The 18,031-nt window shown below is 41.0% G+C and overlaps 1 protein-coding gene across 3 annotated transcripts in view; it reads left to right on the forward strand.

The window, feature by feature from the left end:
• TNNI3K (TNNI3 interacting kinase) overlaps positions 1–18,031 on the forward strand; it is a 217,588-nt gene that overhangs the window by 65,734 nt on the left and 133,823 nt on the right. For all 3 annotated transcript variants that reach the window (XM_073544789.1, XM_073544790.1, XM_073544791.1), the window contains exons 4-8: positions 2,448–2,533; positions 4,147–4,244; positions 9,154–9,264; positions 12,137–12,235; positions 16,945–17,083. In XM_073544789.1, coding sequence (XP_073400890.1) covers positions 2,448–2,533; positions 4,147–4,244; positions 9,154–9,264; positions 12,137–12,235; positions 16,945–17,083 — 533 coding nt within the window. The remainder of the gene's footprint in view (positions 1–2,447; positions 2,534–4,146; positions 4,245–9,153; positions 9,265–12,136; positions 12,236–16,944; positions 17,084–18,031) is intronic.

Here is an 18,031-nt window from a genome sequence, read left to right on the forward strand (position 1 = left end):
TTATATTCTTGTACATAGGGGCAGTATTATAGTAGTTATATTCTTGTACATAGGGGCAGTATTATAGTAGTTATATTCTTGTACATAGGGGCAGTATTATAGTAGTTATATTCTTGTACATAGGGGCAGTATTATAGTAGTTATATTCTTGTACATAGGGGGCAGTATTATAGTAGTTATATTCTTGTACATTGGGGCAGTATTATAGTAGTTATATTCTTGTACATTGGGGCAGTATTATAGTAGTTATATTCTTGTACATAGGGGCAGTATTATAGTAGTTATACAGTCATATGTAAAAGTTTGGGCACCCCTATTAATGTTAACCTTTTTTCTTTATAACAATTTTGGTTTTTGCAACAGGTATTTCAGTTTCATATATCTAATAACTGATGGACTCAGTTATATTTCTGGATTCAAATGAGGTTTATTGTACTAACAGAAAATGTGCAATCTGCATTTAAACAAAATATGACCGGTGCAAAAGTATGGGCACCCTTATCATTTTCTTGATTTGAACACTCCTAACTACTTTTTACTGACTTCCTGAAGCACTAAATTGGTTTTGTAACCTCATTGAGCTTTGAACTTCATAGCCAGGTGTATCAAATCATGAGAAAAGGTATTTAAAGTGGCCACTTGCAAGTAGTTCTCCTATTTGATTCTCCTATGAAGAGTGGCATCATGGGCTCCTCAAAACAACTCTCAAATGATCTGAAAACAAAGATTATTCAACATTGCTTTTCAGGGGAAGGATACAAAAAGTTGTCTCAGAGATTTAACCTGTCAGTTTCCACTGTGAGGAACATAGTAAGGAAATGGAAGACCACAGGTACAGTTCTTGTTAAGCCCAGAAGTGGCAGGCCAAGAAAAATATCAGAAAGGCAGAGAAGAAGAATGGTGAGAACAGTTAAGGACAATCCACAGACCACCTCCAAAGACCTGCAGCATCATCTTGCTGCAGATGGTGTCACTGTGCATCGGTCAACAATACAGCACATGCATAACGCCTTTTTGTATGACCAAACAACTCAATCTTTGTTTCATCAGTCCACAGGACCTTCTTCCAAAATGTAACTGGCTTGTCCAAATGTGCTTTTGCAGACCTCAGGCGACTCTGTTTGTGGCGTGCTTGCAGAAACGGCTTCTTTCGCATCACTCTCCCATACAGCTTCTCCTTGTGCAAAGTGCGCTGTATTGTTGACCGATGCACAGTGACACCATCTGCAGCGAGATGATGCTGCCGGTCTTTGGAGGTGGTCTGTGGATTGTCCTTGACTGTTCTCACCATTCTTCTTCTCTGCCTTTCTGATATTTTTCTTGGCCTGCCACTTCTGGGCTTAACAAGAACTGTACCTGTGTTCTTCCATTTCCTTACTATGTTCCTCACAGTGGAAACTGACTGGTTAAATCTCTGAGACAACTTTTTGTATCCTTCCCCTGAAAAGCTATGTTGAATAATCTTTGTTTTCAGATCATTTGAGAGTTGTTTTGAGGAGCCCATGATGCCACTCTTCATAGGAGAATCAAATAGGAGAACTACTTGCAAGTGGCCACTTTAAATACCTTTTCTCATGATTTGATACACCTGGCTATGAAGTTCAAAGCTCAATGAGGTTACAAAACCAATTTAGTGCTTCAGGAAGTCAGTAAAAAGTAGTTAGGAGTGTTCAAATCAAGAAAATGATAAGGGTGCCCATACTTTTGCACCGGTCAAATTTTGTTTAAATGCAGATTGCACATTTTCTGTTAGTACAATAAACCTCATTTGAATCCAGAAATATAACTGAGTCCATCAGTTATTAGATATATGAAACTGAAATAGCTGTTGCAAAAACCAAAATTGTTATAAAGAAAAAAGGTTAACATTAATAGGGGTGCCCAAACTTTTACATATGACTGTATTCTTGTACATAGGAGCAGTATTATAGTAGTTATATTCTTGTACATAGGAGGCAGTATTATAGTAGTTATATTCTTGTACATAGGAGCAGTATTATAGTAGTTATATTCTTGTACATAGGGGCAGTATTATAGTAGTTATATTCTTGTACATAGGAGCAGTATTATAGTAGTTATATTCTTGTACATAGGGAGCAGTATTATAGTAATTATATTCTTGTACATAGGGAGCAGTATTATAGTAATTATATTCTTGTACATAGGGGGCAGTATTATAGTAGTTATATTCTTGTACATTAAGGACAGCAGATTGTTCATTCTAGGCTGTTTCCATAGTTCTCATTGACCTTACTGATCAATAACAATCTCAGCTCTGCTTCATCTGTGCTTGTACGAGTAGGAGTAACACATGTAGAAGCTGTAAAATGTGCATTTTTCTTCAGTTCACTTGTCCATTATTATTGTGCTGTCAATCACTTTAATCCCATCAGAACTTTACTTTTTATGACGCCGGTGTGATCAGCTGTGAAATCTTTTTTTTGCAGCTCAGACGAAGCCTTTGGCAAAGTCAATTTAAACTATCGCACAGAGAACGGCCTCTCTCTCCTGCACTTGTGCTGCATCTGCGGCGGTGAGTACATGAAATGCACAACTTCCATATAAGAAATGAAATCAGCGCATCACATGGTGGATCTTACTTTATCTATTCACCTCTGCTCCCCTATTGTTGGTTCTTGAGCTGTTGGAAAACTACAAATCCCATCGGGACATGACGACCGCAGGATGTTGGCGCATGGTCGCATTTGTCGTTTAGCAACAGCTGGAGAGCCACAAGCCAGAAAACACTGCTGGACAGCCGTAGAATAAATTGAGGAAAAAGTGTAATATCCCTTTAAGTAGAGTTAGGTATTTATGGCCTGAGCTGTGGCCCCCCTGAGGGTCTAGTCACCACAGAGGTACTGCACCTCACACAGAGGTGTAGTATCCCACCTTTCAGGTAAAGATGGAGACACTTGACCTGGCTCTGACACAACACTGCATCCATCATACACTAGGGTAGCAGGTGCTCCTTAATCCCTGCTGGCTAGGAAGAGGTGTTAGAAGGTGGGTGGAGCTGGAGAGTGAGAGCAGGAGAATAGTAAGGAAGTAAGTCAGTCTCCCCTTAGGGGAGGAAGGGAGAGGACATGTGCAGCAGCTCCCTGTCACAGGGGCTGCTCGAAGAAGTACTGGTATGAACAGAAGGACTGAACGAAGCTCCCTGAAGGGGAAAGAGATTCCCAGAAGCACGAGTGGAGAGTGCTCCCCGTGGGGCTCGTTCCACGCTGACAGATGTCAGGTAGGGGAAATCCAGGTCGCAGAAGGGTTTCGTCCCCTAATCTAGTGGAGTGGACATGGAGAGGACTCAGCTAGAAAGCCGACAGCTGTGGCAACTTTAGGGGCCACAGCTAACTACCACAGTTATCATCTCCAGAAAGGCAGCCAGATAGAATCAAGGAAACGCATTTGGCACGTTATCCGACAAGGTCCGAGGCTGCTGGCCTGGGACACTGACTGTGAGGTGCTGGGAAGGAAGAGAAGTGGAAATCAGCACTGTGAGATGGCCAGGGAAGGCATATACTGACAGGGAGTTCTGGAAAGGTGTCCTCTATCTGTCTGGAGGTTGGCTGGATCCCTCACCCGGAAGACGTAGCACCAAGCGGGCATCTGTGTGCACCAGAACTGTGAGTAAAGCTTTGGAACTGCATTCATCTGTGTCTTCAACCTTCTTCCTGCGTCACCTACTCAGCACCGCTACATCCCTTGCTTCACACTACATAACCTTCTCCCTCATCATCTTTCATCTGCCCTGGGACTAAACTCTTCCTGTGGAGAGCTACTTCAACTCTGCTGCATCATCACCATCAGTCCCAGAGGATCTGCACTGCAGCGCTGGTCGCCTCTGACCAGATACCACAGATGGCGTCACAAACTCTTTACTATAAACTCTTTATTTCATCCCTTGTAAATATACCCCTTGTATTGGATGCCCAGGGCCTTGGACCGGGTCACCGCCGCTGTGATACTGTCCCTTTAAGGAAGCGGTCCGGTACCGATTACCCCACGGCCCTGGCGGGCGCTCCAGATCCTTTCCCTTTAACTTTATAGGCCCCAATACCAACATATGATGCTTCTTACATGACTCTGTGGATATTCATAATGCTGAAAAACCCCTTGTTAGTGGATTCGGCTCTGCTTTATCTGCAGGTAATAAATCGCATGTTAGGACACTGATGCTGAAAGGGTTACGACCATCCAGGCTGACGAAGAATGGCTTCACCGCGCTCCATATGGCGGCATACAAGGTAACACTGAAAGGGAAACTGTGAGTAATGAAAGCGGGGTTTACGTGCGGATATAGATGTGACCTGTTCAGAAATGCGGGAGAAAAAGAATTTATATTCTCCCTGGAGCTGCTTCCTTCTCACACTGGAGCTGTGCTGGGCCCAGTGCAACATTAGAGGCCTTTCCTCCACAATCTCATCGCTTTTAATATCCAGGTGTTTTTTTAGTTGCAGAGATGACTTGCTGTCCCCCCTATTCTTTCTCCATGAAACATCAGATGATGATTTTAGGCAATATAAATCCAATGAATCCAATATATTTGGATTTTTATCTGATCCTTATGTTTAAATAAGATTATGTTTAAATAGGCTTCTCCTCTCCTGGGGGACGACCGCTGTCTCCCTGACACCGCATGCATCGCTGCGCCTATAAACCAATTACAGCACCATCTCTCTTATCACATCACATCTGACTACAGAGCCGCCGCCACCGACGCATCTCTATGGCAGTTTAAATGTTTCTTAGACAGCCTAATTCTCCTGCAATTAAGTAAATGGCAGGTCAATGCATCAACAAAGAAAAGTTTAACAAAGCTGCATCCTGTCTATTAAATGAGGTTCCACTCACTAGTTTTGATATTTAATCAAAATCCAGTTAATCCAATGCATTATGTTTACAACTCGCTACACAAAAGAGGATTGTGCTGGTATAAAGCAGAAGCGAAGAGACTGCTGAAAAATAATGGTCATGATACAACAATGGCCACCTAGTGGTGAATATGAAGCCACAACAAGACTATAACTACTATAATACTGCCCCCTATGTACAAGACTATAACTACTATAATACTGCCCCCTATGTACAAGAATATAACTACTATAATACTGCTCCTATGTACAAGAATATAACTACTATAATACTGCCCCCTATGTACAAGAATATAACTACTATAATACTGCCCCCTATGTACAAGAATATAACTACTATAATACTGCCCCCTATGTACAAGAATATAACTACTATAATACTGCCCCCTATGTACAGGAATATAACTACTATAATACTGCTCCTATGTACAAGAATATAACTACTATAATACTGCCCCCTATATACAAGAATATAACTACTATAATACTGCTCCTATGTACAAGAATATAACTACTATAATACTGCCCCCTATGTACAAGAATATAACTACTATAATACTGCTCCTATATACAAGAATATAACTACTATAATACTGCTCCTATGTACAAAAATATAACTACTATAATACTGCTCCTATATACAAGAATATAACTACTATAATACTGCCCCCTATGTACAAGAATATAACTACTATAATACTGCCCCTATGTACAAGAATATAACTACTATAATACTGCCCCCTATGTACAGGAATATAACTACTATAATACTGCTCCTATGTACAAGAATATAACTACTATAATACTGCCCCTATGTACAAGAATATAACTACTATAATACTGCCCCCTATGTACAAGAATATAACTACTATAATACTGCCCCCTATGTACAAGAATATAACTACTATAATACTGCCCCCTATGTACAAGAATATAACTACTATAATACTGCCCCCTATGTACAAGAATATAACTACTATAATACTGCCCCCTATATACAAGAATATAACTACTATAATACTGCCCCCTATGTACAAGAATATAACTACTATAATACTGCCCCATGTACAAGAATATAACTACTATAATACTGCTCCTATGTACAAGAATATAACTACTATAATACTGCTCCTATGTACAAGAATATAACTACTATAATACTGCTCCTATGTACAAGAATATAACTACTATAATACTGCTCCTATATACAAGAATATAACTACTATAATACTGCTCCTATATACAAGAATATAACTACTATAATACTACTCCTATGTACAAGAATATAACTACTATAATACTGCTCCTATATACAAGAATATAACTACTATAATACTACTCCTATGTACAAGAATATAACTACTATAATACTGCTCCTATATACAAGAATATAACTACTATAATACTGCTCCTATATACAAGAATATAACTACTATAATACTGCTCCTATATACAAGAATATAACTACTATAATACTGCTCCTATATACAAGAATATAACTACTATAATACTGCCCCCTATGTACAAGAATATACCTACTATAATACTGTCCCCTATGTACAAGAATATAACTACTATAATACTGCCCCATGTACAAGAATATAACTACTATAATACTGCCCCTATGTACAAGAATATAACTACTATAATACTGCCCCTATGTACAAGAATATAACTACTATAATACTGCTCCTATATACAAGAATATAACTACTATAATACTGCTCCTATGTACAAGAATATAACTACTATAATACTGCTCCTATATACAAGAATATAACTACTATAATACTGCTCCTATGTACAAGAATATAACTACTATAATACTGCTCCTATATACAAGAATATAACTACTATAATACTGCTCCTATGTACAAGAATATAACTACTATAATACTGCCCCTATGTACAAGAATATAACTACTATAATACTGCCCCTATGTACAAGAATATAACTACTATAATACTGCTCCTATGTACAAGAATATAACTACTATAATACTGCTCCTATGTACAAAAATATAACTACTATAATACTGCTCCTATATACAAGAATATAACTACTATAATACTGCCCCCTATGTACAAGAATATAACTACTATAATACTGCCCCTATGTACAAGAATATAACTACTATAATACTGCCCCCTATGTACAGGAATATAACTACTATAATACTGCTCCTATGTACAAGAATATAACTACTATAATACTGCCCCTATGTACAAGAATATAACTACTATAATACTGCCCCCTATGTACAAGAATATAACTACTATAATACTGCCCCCTATATACAAGAATATAACTACTATAATACTGCCCCCTATGTACAAGAATATAACTACTATAATACTGCCCCATGTACAAGAATATAACTACTATAATACTGCTCCTATGTACAAGAATATAACTACTATAATACTGCTCCTATGTACAAGAATATAACTACTATAATACTGCTCCTATGTACAAGAATATAACTACTATAATACTGCTCCTATATACAAGAATATAACTACTATAATACTGCTCCTATGTACAAGAATATAACTACTATAATACTGCTCCTATGTACAAGAATATAACTACTATAATACTGCTCCTATATACAAGAATATAACTACTATAATACTGCTCCTATATACAAGAATATAACTACTATAATACTACTCCTATGTACAAGAATATAACTACTATAATACTGCTCCTATGTACAAGAATATAACTACTATAATACTGCTCCTATATACAAGAATATAACTACTATAATACTACTCCTATGTACAAGAATATAACTACTATAATACTGCTCATATATACAAGAATATAACTACTATAATACTGCTCCTATATACAAGAATATAACTAATATAATACTGCTCCTATATACAAGAATATAACTAATATAATACTGCTCCTATATACAAGAATATAACTACTATAATACTGCCCCCTATGTACAAGAATATACCTACTATAATACTGTCCCCTATGTACAAGAATATAACTACTATAATACTGCCCCATGTACAAGAATATAACTACTATAATACTGCCCCTATGTACAAGAATATAACTACTATAATACTGCCCCTATGTACAAGAATATAACTACTATAATACTGCTCCTATATACAAGAATATAACTACTATAATACTGCTCCTATGTACAAGAATATAACTACTATAATACTGCTCCTATATACAAGAATATAACTACTATAATACTGCTCCTATGTACAAGAATATAACTACTATAATACTGCTCCTATATACAAGAATATAACTACTATAATACTGCTCCTATATACAAGAATATAACTACTATAATACTGCTCCTATGTACAAGAATATAACTACTATAATACTGCTCCTATATACAAGAATATAACTACTATAATACTGCTCCTATGTACAAGAATATAACTACTATAATACTGCTCCTATGTACAAGACTATAACTACTATAATACTGCCCCTATGTACAAGAATATAACTACTATAATACTGCTCCTAAGTACAAGAATATAACTACTATAATACTGCTCCTATATACAAGAATATAACTACTATAATACTGCCCCCTATGTACAAGAATATAACTTGGTAGATTTGCAGTGGTATGATACTCCTTCCATTTCAGTATGATCACTTGCACAGTGCTCCTTGAGATGTTTAAAGTTTTGGAAATAATTTTGTATCCAAATCCGGCTTTATAACTTCTCCACAACAGTATCACGGACCTGCCTGTTGTGTTCCTTGGTCTTCATGATGCTTTCTGTGCTTCAAACAGAACCCTGAGACTATCACAGAGCAGGTGCATTGATACGGAGACTTGATTACACACAGGTGGATTATATTTATCATCATTAGTCGTTTAGGACAACATTGGATCATTCAGAGATCCACAATGAACTTCTGGAGTGAGTTTGCTGCACTGGAAGTAAAGGGGCCGAATAATATTGCACGCCCCACTTTTCAGTCTTTGAATTTCCACAAAAATTTAAAATAACCAATAAATTTTGTTTAAATTCACAATTGTGTCCCACTTGTTGTTGATTCTTCTCTTCACCAAAAATTTACATTTGGTATCTTTATGTTTGAAGCCTGATATGTGGGAAAAGGTTGAAAAGTTCCAGGGGGCCGAATACTTTCGCAAGGCACTGTAACTACTATAATACCGTCCCTACGTAGAAGAATATGACTGCTATAATAAATATAGTATGAATGTTGCTTTATCCTTCCCAGGATCTTGGTGACATATTTTCCACCTTGTAGGATAACTCTGAGCTTCTTACCGCGTTGCTCCATGGCGGAGCGGATATTCAGCAGGTCGGCTATGGAGCTCTCACCGCTCTTCACATTGCAACAATCGCAGGAAATCATGAAGTGAGTGTGGTAATTATTTCATGGAACTTAATTGATTGCTTTGGGATGAGATATTGATGTGTGATCAGTTGGGTTTGGCCGCCGCTGTCACCAGACTGATGGTCGTGAATCCTTCTCATACAGTCGGATCAGGAGAGCAGAGAATTTCTACGTTTATAAACTACGGATTTTTCTATAAGGACAAGCAGAGTTTTTGAAAATGAGGAGGATTTTTTTTTTTTTTTTTTTTTTTAATCCTTTTCCTGCTTTTGTTTTTCTGGGGTATAAAGCAGCGGTAATAGAGTTACTCTGTAAGGTGGGCGCTCGGTGTCTGGGTCATTCCGCTCTTCTTCTCTGGCAGTTCAGTGTTGGTGCAATAGTCTGTAATGTAGTTTTTTTTTTTTTTTTTAGAAAATTGCAGCAGAATTTAGACCTTCACCTCTTCTGACTTTTTTATTTTTTTGCATTTTTCTTCTTATTTCATGAAGCACATTGCAGAAAAATCATTGTGAACAGCACTCGGCGTGTGAGCCGTGGCTACATTGTATCTGTGAAGTTTAATAGGCGCTTAACAATAATAATTGTAGGTGTTGTGTGCCGGAGACGAAGGCGTGCGGAGAGGTGAGAGGTCTGCTGATTTTTTTTTTTTTTTTTGTCCCTAAAGAAGCCTACAGAGAAGCCTCTCCTTTGTCCGCACACAGCGTGCTCTTCGGAGATACCCGCAGTCTCAGACACTTGTATTAAATCATGTGGAAGTAAACAAGACCCCCGAGTCTGACCCGGACCCCGAATGTTTTGCTATCCAAAGAAATTGATATATACTTCTTTTTAAAAGCAAATGCAGAGGTCACTGCTTTCCCATTCTCTTCTAAAAGGCTTCAATATATTTCACCATCTCAATTATTTTTCCATGTCTTGTGGTCTCGACACAAATCCCTCAAGGATTCCTATGTGGGTTGGGGGCATCTGTGATTTGTCGTCAGTCATCAGGGATAAAGTCAGGATTTGGCATCTCTAGAAAAGAATAAATGTCATATTTACTGTATGTCCATGTTCTGATACCTGGATGTTATATAGGGTGTATCCAATGTCAAACCCTCTTCTATTAGATCCCCCCTCCCCAAGTAAGAGTGACTTTTACTCTGGAGGACTCGGCCCGTCCATAAGGACTTGATTCATGTTAATGGGAGGGATGCAATTCTGCATTTGTCCTGTAGTGGCCACTGTAGGGGAGTCGTACACCTTCACCTGGGGATTGAATCTGCCGATCACCAGGGATTTTTAGGAACTGGATGCCTGGCTGCTTCAATTAAGAAAAAAGTTATTAATCATATTATGTAAGAAATGAAATGTTCCAGTAAAGTTCTAAAGCCAAATGTTGCACAGGGATGGGTTCAGGATACAGGGTTAGTTTCCACCGCTATGGATTCTGGCAGGATGATACATTGTTCATCATAAAGTCATGATGGTTGAGCAAAGGGTTTTCTAAAAATGTTAAAGAAGAGTTAGTAGACTGGTAGGATCCTTCTCCGGGGGGGACATCAGTAGCCCACGGCCGCCTCACCGGAGCCCTGCAACCCTCCTCCCACCTGCCGGCATCTCCGGCGCCTCTTCTGACTAGCAGGCTCGGAGCCATCTCATGTGTGCGTCACTTTGCAATGATGACGTTGCGCCAAGCCTACAGATCAGAAGAGGAGACACATAGGATATGGTTCAGAGCTCTAGTCTGGTGGCCATGGACCAGTGATGAGGCCGCTGGACCCCGGTCCTGCCGATCTATTCGCAGAAAATATTTTTACCTTTAGAAATTCTGCTTATTTCCTCACCACAACCTCCATCCATTCCTACTTTGTCCATGTCATCCATGATGAACTCATGTCACATGACTATGGGGACCGCGATGGTCGGGAGGTATTACCAAGTAAATTGTTTTTAATTTTGTCAATTTTGTCATATCTTTCGGAGGTTTTCCCTATTTGAAAAAAATCAAAAAGGAGGTATACAGATACATCCTCGCTTACTTTTCTTCTTATCTCTGTGTAGTCCAATGACCTGCAATAAAAAAAAAAAAAATCATGATGATGATACTCTGCCTGGAGATGTTTATGCTATGTGTGTCTGTGTGGCCACCTGGTGGTTCTGATGTGAACTGCAGCCTGTTGAGGGTCTTTCTTGCATGTCCTGACGATGCATTCAATTATATTGTAAGAAATTAGGATCCTTAAACAAATTTGTAGAAATGTAAGAAGGAAGGCGGTCTCTCCTGCCCCCCAAAAATTGTAATCTATAATCAAGGGTTCACTTATGACTTAATAAACCAGGATTAGGATGAAGTGGCCGCTATTGGACACATCTGTAGGAGGGTGTTTCTTGACCCCCTATCTGCCCATTCTACAAGTTATCGGTGGCCACGCTCCCCGCACGGTTTTCTTTCAGTGCCTCCGATAGACTTCAGTGGAGTGAGACACCTTTCCTTTCGGTAGTCAACAAACTTGGCAAAATTACTGATGAGAGTCTAATAATTTTACTCAAGTAGATGCAATGTAGAAAAAGACTAAATCATATTATCACCAAAAATAATAATTTCTTTATAAATATAAAAAAATAAAATTCAGGGAAAGTAGAAGAAGCAGGAATCCGCTCGGGCGACGCTCTGCAGCTCCGCGCTGTAATACCAATGCAGGACTGCAGGGGTCGCTCCTCTCCTCAATGCACCAATCACCTAGCTATAAAGTCCATGAGGTCCAGTCCCAGGTGTCACACATTCGCCTCTCTCCACCTTGTATAAATCGGTCTCCCGCGGTTCCGTGTCTGTAGGGAATCCGCTGTGGACCTCTGATCGTCCTCGCGTCATTCCTTCTCGTACATGAAATGTTTCTTCTTTTGCGCTCAGGCTGTGGACATCTTACTACAACACGGGGCGTACGTCAACGTTCAGGACGCCGTATTCTTCACCCCATTACACATCGCTGCGTACTATGGCCACGAGCAGGTGAGAGATATAACGTAATGTCTGTCGGGATGTAGCAGAGCTGGATGTGTTATTATAGACTATGGAGTCCGGGGCAGAAAATATCTCATGGTTCTTCCAAGAGTGAGGACTGAACAATGCGACCAATCCCTTCATATCCACCGACACATGGACTGTCGCCTGCCTACATACAGGAGGGCGCAAACCTGATATTCAGGGGGGAAAATGCTGCAGAGTAAGAAGCTTTAACCATTGACATGTTAATAGTTTATATCCACTAACAAAATGCAAAGTGAATGAAAAAAAAAGAAATGTAAGTCCCATCAGTGTCTTGTGACCGCCCGTCACCTCCATCATCAGTATCTGGTGACCCCCCCGTCACCTCCATCATCAGTATCTGGTGACCGCCCGTCGCCTCCATCATCAGTATCTGGTGACCCCCCCGTCACCTCCATCATCAGTATCTGGTGACCGCCCGTCGCCTCCATCATCAGTATCTAGTGACCGCCCGTCACCTCCATCATTGGTATCTGGTGGCCGCCCGTCCCCTCCATCATCGGTATCTGGTGACCGACCGTCACCTCCATCATCAGTATCTGGTGACCGCCCGTCGCCTCCATCATCAGTATCTGGTGACCGTCCGTCACCTCCATCATTGGTATCTGGTGGCCGCCCGTCCCCTCCATCATCAGTATCTGGTGACCACCCGTCACCTCCATCATCGGTATCTGGTGACCACCCGTCACCTCCATCATCGGTATCTGGTGACCGCCCGTCACCTCCATCATCAGAATCTGGTGACCGCCCGTCACCTCCATCATCAGTATCTGGTGACCGCCCGTCACCTCCATCATCGGTATCTGGTGACCGCCCGTCACCTCCGTCATCACTTTCTGGTGACCGCCCGTCGCCTCCATCCTTTCTTCTCGTCACTTGTTCGCAGGTTATGGAGGATCTCAGCAGGACGTTGTTCCAAACATCTTGGAGACCTGACCCCAGATCTTCTGTGTATGAGGCTTGTGTGGATGCTTTTCTATCTTCATGTAATCCCAGACAGGCGGGATGATGTGAGATCAGGGGTCCGGGGCCGGCTCATCACCCCCAGGACTCCTCATTATTAATGGTGTTGGGGGTCGTTGTCCGGCTGTAGAATCAGACGCCTCCTGATGATGTTACATGATGGGTCAGTATCTGCCGGGATCTCTCAGCATTGAGGACACCAGGAATCCTGACCAAATCCACAACTCCATTGCAGAAATGCAGCCACAGACTGGCCGGACCCTCCACCCGTCTCACGGCTCCTGCAGACCCTCATTATTGTGCCGCTCTCCGGCCCTTCAGGAACAATCTGCTTCTGTTACAGCTGAATATTTCACATTTTGCTCCTCGGTCCTGAGCTCTGAGCACCTGCTGATATTTTTCTGCACCCAGTTCCTATGTTTTCGTGCATAATTGAGTCTTTTTTTTCCATGTAGAAGTTTTTTTGGCCACAGTAGTGAGTGCAGCTCTGGGGTATAATACAGGATGTAAGTCAGGATCAGTAATGTATGTACACAGTGACTGCACCAGCAGAATAGTGAGTGCAGCTCTGGAGTATAATACAGGATGTAACTCAGGATCAGTAATGTAATGTATGTACACAGTGACTGCACCAGCAGAATAGTGAGCGCAGCTCTGGGGTATAATACAGGATGTAAGTCAGGATCAGTAATGTATGTACACAGTGACTGCACCAGCAGAATAGTGAGTGCAGCTCTGGGGTATAATACAGGATGTAAGTCAGGATCAGTAATGTAATGTATGTACACAGTGACTGCACCAGCAGAATAGTGAGTGCAGCTCTGGGGTATAATACAGGAGGTAACTCAGGATCAGTAATGTAATGTATGTACACAGTGACTGCACCAGCAGAATAGTGGGTGCAGCTCTGGGGTATAATACAGGATGTAACTCAGGATCAGTAATGTATGTACACAGTGACTGCACCAGCAGAATAGTGAGTGCAGCTCTGGAGTATAATACAGGATGTAACTCAGGATCAGTAATGTAATGTATGTACACAGTGACTGCACCAGCAGAATAGTGAGTGCAGCTCTGGGGTATAATACAGGAGGTAACTCAGGATCAGTAATGTAATGTATGTACACAGTGACTGCACCAGCAGAATAGTGGGTGCAGCTCTGGGGTATAATACAGGATGTAAGTCAGGATCAGTAATGTAATGTATGTACACAGTGACTGCACCAGCAGAATAGTGGGTACAGCTCTGGGGTATAATACAGGAGGTAACTCAGGATCAGTAATGTAATGTATGTACACAGTGACTGCACCAGCAGAATAGTGAGTGCAGCTCTGGGGTATAATACAGGAGGTAACTCAGGATCAGTAATGTAATGTATGTACACAGTGACTGCACCAGCAGAATAGTGGGTGCAGCTCTGGGGTATAATACAGGATGTAAGTCAGGATCAGTAATGTAATGTATGTACACAGTGACTGCACCAGCAGAATAGTGAGCGCAGCTCTGGGGTATAATACAGGATGTAAGTCAGGATCAGTAATGTAATGTATGTACACAGTGACTGCACCAGCAGAATAGTGAGCGCAGCTCTGGGGTATAATACAGGATGTAAGTCAGGATCAGTAATGTAATGTATGTACACAGTGACTGCACCAGCAGAATAGTGGGTACAGCTCTGGGGTATAATACAGGAGGTAACTCAGGATCAGTAATGTAATGTATGTACACAGTGACTTCACCAGCAGAATAGTGAGTGCAGCTCTGGGGTATAATACAGGAGGTAACTCAGGATCAGTAATGTAATGTATGTACACAGTGACTGCACCAGCAGAATAGTGAGTGCAGCTCTGGGGTATAATACAGGATGTAACTCAGGATCAGTAATGTAATGTATGTACACAGTGACTGCACCAGCAGAATAGTGAGTGCAGCTCTGGGGTATAATACAGGATGTAAGTCAGGATCAGTAATGTAATGTATGTACACAGTGACTGCACCAGCAGAATAGTGAGTGCAGCTCTGGGGTATAATACAGGATGTAACTCAGGATCAGTAATGTAATGTATGTACACAGTGACTGCACCAGCAGAATAGTGAGTGCCGCTCTGGGGTATAATACAGGAGGTAACTCAGGATCAGTAATGTAATGTATGTACACAGTGACTGCACCAGCAGAATAGTGAGTGCAGCTCTGGGGTATAATACAGGATGTAACTCAGGATCAGTAATGTAATGTATGTACACAGTGACTGCACCAGCAGAATAGTGAGTGCAGCTCCGGAGTATAATACAGGATATAACTCAGGATCAGTAATGTATGTACACAGTGACTGCACCAGCAGAATAGTGAGTGCAGCTCTGGAGTATAATACAAGATGTAACTCAGGATCAGTAATGTATGTACACAGTGAGTGCACCATCAGAATAGTGAGTGCAGCTCCGGAGTATAATACAGGATGTAACTCAGGATCAGTAATGTATGTACACAGTGACTGCACCAGCAGAATAGTGAGTGCCGCTCTGGGGTATAATACAGGAGGTAACTCAGGATCAGTAATGTAATGTATGTACACAGTGACTGCACCAGCAGAATAGTGAGTGCAGCTCTGGGGTATAATACAGGATGTAACTCAGGATCAGTAATGTAATGTATGTACACAGTGACTGCACCAGCAGAATAGTGAGTGCAGCTCCGGAGTATAATACAGGATATAACTCAGGATCAGTAATGTATGTACACAGTGACTGCACCAGCAGAATAGTGAGTGCAGCTCTGGAGTATAATACAAGATGTAACTCAGGATCAGTAATGTATGTACACAGTGAGTGCACCATCAGAATAGTGAGTGCAGCTCCGGAGTATAATACAGGATGTAACTCAGGATCAGTAATGTATGTACACAGTGACTGCACCAGCAGAATAGTGAGTGCAGCTCTGGAGTATAATACAAGATGTAACTCAGGATCAGTAATGTATGTACACAGTGACTGCACCATCAGAATAGTGAGTGCAGCTCCGGAGTATAATACAGGATGTAACTCAGGATCAGTAATGTAATGTATGTACACAGTGACTGCACCAGCAGAATAGTGAGTGCAGCTCTGGAGTATAATACAGGATGTAACTCAGGATCAGTAATGTAATGTATGTACACAGTGACTGCACCAGCAGAATAGTGAGTGCAGCTCCGGAGTATAATACAGGATGTAAGTCAGGATCAGTAATGTAATCTATGTACACAGTGACTGCACCAGCAGAATAGTGACTGCAGCTCTGGCATATAATACAGGATGTAAGTCAGGATCAGTAATGTATGTACACAGTGACTGCACCAGCAGAATAGTGACTGCAGCTCCGGAGTATAATACAGGATGTAACTCAGGATCAGTAATGTAATGTATGTACACAGTGACTGCACCTGCAGAATAGTGAGTGCAGCTCTGGGGTATAATACAGGAGGTAACTCAGGATCAGTAATGTAACGTATGTACACAGTGACTGCACCAGCAGAATAGTGAGTCCAGATCTGGAGTATAATACAGGATGTAACTCAGGATCAGTAATGTATGTATGTACACAGTGACTGCACCAGCAGAATAGTGAGCGCAGCTCCGGAGTATAATGCAGGATATAACTTAGGATATAAACCTCTATCTCTTTTTAGGAATTGTAATTTAATGTGTCTGTTTTTTTCTTGATATGTGACAGGTCACTCGTCTCCTCTTGAAGTTTGGGGCAGATGTTAACATGAGCGGAGAGGTGGGGGACAGACCCCTGCACCTGGCCTCAGCCAAAGGATATCTCACCATCACAAAATTACTGATGGAAGAAGGCGTGAAGGCCGATGGTAACACTTCAGCTGTTTTGCATTTTCCTATATGGGATTTATAGAGACGGCCATATAACTGCGCGGCCACCTCCCTACATTCTCCGCTGAATGTGGTCTCGGCAGGTTGTGGGACCACTGCTCCATGTAGGGTTCGTTTCCAGTGGTCGGACATGAATCTATCAGACCAATAATATCTTGTTCTTTATGGATTCGCTCAGTGGAAATACCCCTGAATGTGCCGTTCTGCCCGTCATTAACATTGGTAACATCATGTAGTCAGCCCTAAATTCTTATAAATATTTGCTGATGACCCAAGTTTTTTTTTTTTTTTTACTGTCTGGTACATGGAAACCATCAACAAGCAGGTGATTTGCTTTTGATGGGTTTTTTTCTAGGGATATTTGTTTTATACTTATTATCTGTTGAGTTTATTTACATAATAAATTCCATATTGTTTGATAACATCATTAAATATAGGAATACTTATAGCATAAGGAGAGCAGGGGGGACCAGGGGCTGCTCATGGGAATGCTCATTACACAGGCCTGTCCTTTATCTTGCGCCACTCCTCTTAGGAAAGATAATCGGCTTTGAGAAATTAAAAAAAAAAACATAATTTTGTGATACTCTGTAGGGAGATGTTGATGTTATATGTGTCTCTATGCTGCCGCCCAGTGGTTGTGATGTGAATTGCAGTCTATAATGAATTTAGCTGGTATGCTATGATCAGAGGCGCATCTAGGCTTCCTGGCACCCGGGGCAAGAATTTGGTTCGGCGCCCCCCCCCACACCAAGTACATATGCGACTTGCACACTTAGCCATGTACCCACGAGCTGCTCTCCCTAATGCTCTCAATGTTCAGTAAAAAACTGAAAGCAGGAAGAGAAGCTCGTTGTCAAGTATGAAAATCGCATATGAGTGAAGTGTCCATGTGATGACTACTGGAACCTGCAGAGCTGAATCCT

The sequence above is a fragment of the Dendrobates tinctorius genome, unplaced genomic scaffold (assembly GCF_039654945.1).
Source record: "Dendrobates tinctorius isolate UK_male_01 unplaced genomic scaffold, ASM3965494v1 ptg000138l, whole genome shotgun sequence".
Lineage (NCBI taxonomy): Eukaryota > Metazoa > Chordata > Amphibia > Anura > Dendrobatidae > Dendrobates > Dendrobates tinctorius.